The sequence below is a fragment of the Colletotrichum chrysophilum genome (assembly GCF_026319265.1).
Source record: "Colletotrichum chrysophilum strain AFK26 chromosome Unknown scaffold_48, whole genome shotgun sequence".
Taxonomy (NCBI): Eukaryota; Fungi; Ascomycota; class Sordariomycetes; order Glomerellales; family Glomerellaceae; genus Colletotrichum; species Colletotrichum chrysophilum.
The window spans coordinates 178,946-182,209 of NW_026517335.1; the positions used below are offsets into that span (position 1 = coordinate 178,946).

The following is a 3,264-nucleotide window of genomic DNA, read 5'->3' on the forward strand; positions in this document are numbered from 1 at the left end:
CAGCCGTCTCGCCGAGTAGGCCTGTATCTGTTTGTCCTTACCACTGATTGTCAAGTTTCCTACTAACAAATGATAAAATCATGACCGGTTCGGATTTCCTAGCGACCTATCAACTATCCTCATTACGGACGAATGAAGTTGAAAATTACTATGTTCATTACGATCCCGATCACTGAGGTCTGTAAAGCTTCCAAAAGAGGCGTCAAGATGTGACGCTTATGCACGACATGCGTCTTGGCTGCTTATTTGGGACTAGCTGAATCTATCTACCAGCATACTGATTGGTTCGAGATTCAACCGCGATGGACAACGGCTACACTTTACTTGTCAATTTGTGTTGTGATAACATCAAGTGTCAGCTGGGATTTGAATTGTGCTGTGGCAACATGAAGCCTTTGTCAGCTGGGATTGGAAATCCAGGCGTATTTGTAATCCCAGGCCGGTATTTATCTCTCATGAACTGCAGTCTTGCCAGTAGCTTCGCTGTTCACACTATTCAGTATTGTGTATCACTCCGAAACACATCGTTTACACCTTCTACAATGTCACCAGTGATACATTGTGTCAGCCATGGACAGGGCTTTCACAACGTTGGTTCCGGATGTTACACTCTTCCTGATCCTCGCCTGACTCCCTTGGGTGAAGAGCAGAGCTTGCTTTTGCGCAAGACCACTTTCTCAGATCAGTCAAAGATATCTCTTATCCTCTCTTCTCCGCTTTGCCGAACACTTCAATCTGTCAATTTGGTGTTTCAGCCTGCCCTCGTGGCCAGCAATAAGTGTCACCCTGAGATTATCGCTATTCCCGACGCTCAAGAAACCTCGGATGACCCGTGCGATGTCGGCACTGATCCATCAGTCCTCCGCCGAGTTGTAGCCGAGAGCAAGTGGCCCGTCGACCTCTCCCTAGTCAACGACATCTGGAACGACAAGACTTTAGGGACTCGCTATAGCCCAGAAAGCAGCGCTATAGCAGCCCGCGCCCGCGACGCCCGCATCTTTATCCGACAGAAGATCCGACAACTGATCGAGCAAGGTGATACAGACCCTGAAGTTGCGCTCGTAACGCACGGCGGTTTTCTGCACTACTTCACCGATGATTGGGAGGACTCATGGCTGAACCCTGGAACTGGATGGCGGAACTGCGAGGTCCGATCTTACGAATTCGAAAGGGACGTCATGAAGGATACAGATACGGAGGCTAGGCTCATTGAGACGGTGGAGAGTCGACTGAAAAGGGGAAAACCCAATCCGCAACCTGCTAAGGAAGAGTAGGCGGGGCTGTTTGAGCAGGCGATGGACAATTGGGAAAAACAGGGGCTGAAAAGACCTGACAAAATAGGACTCTATGTCTAAATGAGTTTTATCATATAACAGAATGCAAAACTACGGCGATTACGCTCTATATCTAAAGGGATAGGGTGTAGCGACTCGTTCGGGCATGTTCGTTGCTAGTGCGGCCTTGTGGGTGACTTTTCGACCCTACATAAGCACGGCGCGTCCCTTCCACTGGTCAGTCAACATGATGTTATCTACACTTGCGAGGAAAGATGAAGTCGGAGTGGTGCAAGATGCGCCCAAATAAACGAATACAATGCCAAATATGCTATATTAAGTTCAATTTGTGTAATGTTGTTGTTGTCCTTATTGTGGTTCACGAGCAGCAACAGCCCATTCCTACGAGCATCACTGATCCAAGGCCCCTGAGATTGAGTGTACACAAAGGATTCATCATCCATTTCTGCATAGTGTGCTAGATCATGTTGAAGTCTCTATGAACGTCAATCGCTCCAAAAGTTGCACCATGGGAGCTGCTGAACCACCGCGGCATTGAAATCTCAGACGAGCCAAATGCACTTTCTGTGCCTGATATGATGTAGGTACCTGCCTACCATCATATCAGGCACCTGCCTACCTGCTTACCACATCATTATTCTTCTCGTGGCAATTTTAGAGGCAGCAACACAACCTGCATAGTTCGAGGGCTAATGTCGATTCGTTGACCAAGAATTCCTGGATTTGTTTACTCGTTTCATTGGGGCAATCATCGAACCCTACTGGTGCGAAACGCTACTTTGTCTCCGTAAGACCCAAAAGAGAAGTTTGACAAAGCAGACAAGTTTTCCGATTCGTAAGGTTTAGTTGTACTTCTTAATAGATAGGTATGTATCTGTTCGAATGATTGTAGATGAAATCAATTCTTGATCTGTGACCCACTTGTTGAAACTGTGTCCCTGGACGCCGAGTATCGATCCGGAGGTGTGGGCAGAAGACCAAGTGTAAGGCAGAAAGACTGTATGGCCGCGCGCTTCTGCGTGTCCGGTCCCCAACAGCATTTAGCCCAACATTCCAGTACCTGGGCATCTTTGGTTGCACCTGAAGATCTGGCTCTCAGGTCAGAACTGTTCCACTAGTACGAAGCTGCTACTCATTGGCCTCACTGCAAAATCTGTGGTCAAGGAAAGGCTATCCGCGATGGCCAACAGTGCCCCGGGGAACGCGGGGAGCCGTTAAAGAAGCCTGTGCTCAGTGATCGCTTGGTGAAACTAGCTGGTGCGAAGCCTTATTGAGATAGAGGGGCTGTGCGGACGTAGTAGGAAGAGAACAAAACCAGTGTATTCTATTGCTGTGCTTAGAATTTCTTCAACAAACTCTTATTTGAAAAAGAAAAAAAACAAAGCCGGTATTCGGGCGAGCTGAATGCTTCAATCAGGATTCTCTCATAACCCACTTTTAAGCACCGGGAAATGCCCCAACACAGCAAGGTAAGATATCTTGAAGCGGGAATGACGAGATATTACCGATACTATTGCTCGATAGTGTATAGATCATGAAATGGACTATGTGAAGCTAAGGCGGGTGGTTAAGACTCTTACGTCGGTGCTAAGGTGTTTCCTGGGGCGAGCCTGAACTAAGAGGCTCCCGAACAAGTAACAAATGCAGAGCATGTTTCTTGCTTAGTCTTTCCACAAATGACTCACTCCGTCAGTCCACTTCCCGCCCGCCTCCGGATTCAACTCAGGTCTTCTTTTTACGATTTCAATTACTTCGCTCAACGAAGTATCAATCCTCTCCTCGGCACGTTCGACCCTCGCTGTGTTCTTGATCATCTTTCTTACTTTGGCGGGCCGAGTGTCATGGGGTTCACAGACTGCCGTTCTCTTCGCCATTTCTTCATCTTGCAATTGCCGGAAGTCTCCGATTGCCTTCTTTCTGAAATGGTATTCCAATGGGTCTTTTTTGTCACGCTTAAGCTCATCTTTCA

General features: G+C 47.6%; 1 protein-coding gene across 1 annotated transcript; it reads left to right on the plus strand.

Annotated features, from left to right (window-relative positions):
- Positions 1-542: 542 nt before the first annotated feature.
- COL26b_006503 (uncharacterized protein) lies at positions 543-1,274 on the plus strand (the record flags this gene model as incomplete). The annotated part of the gene is made up of 1 exon (XM_053179319.1): positions 543-1,274. The coding sequence occupies one exon, from the start codon at positions 543-545 to the stop codon at positions 1,272-1,274; it is 732 nt and encodes a 243-aa protein (XP_053036756.1).
- Between the last annotated feature and the right edge of the window lie 1,990 nt (positions 1,275-3,264).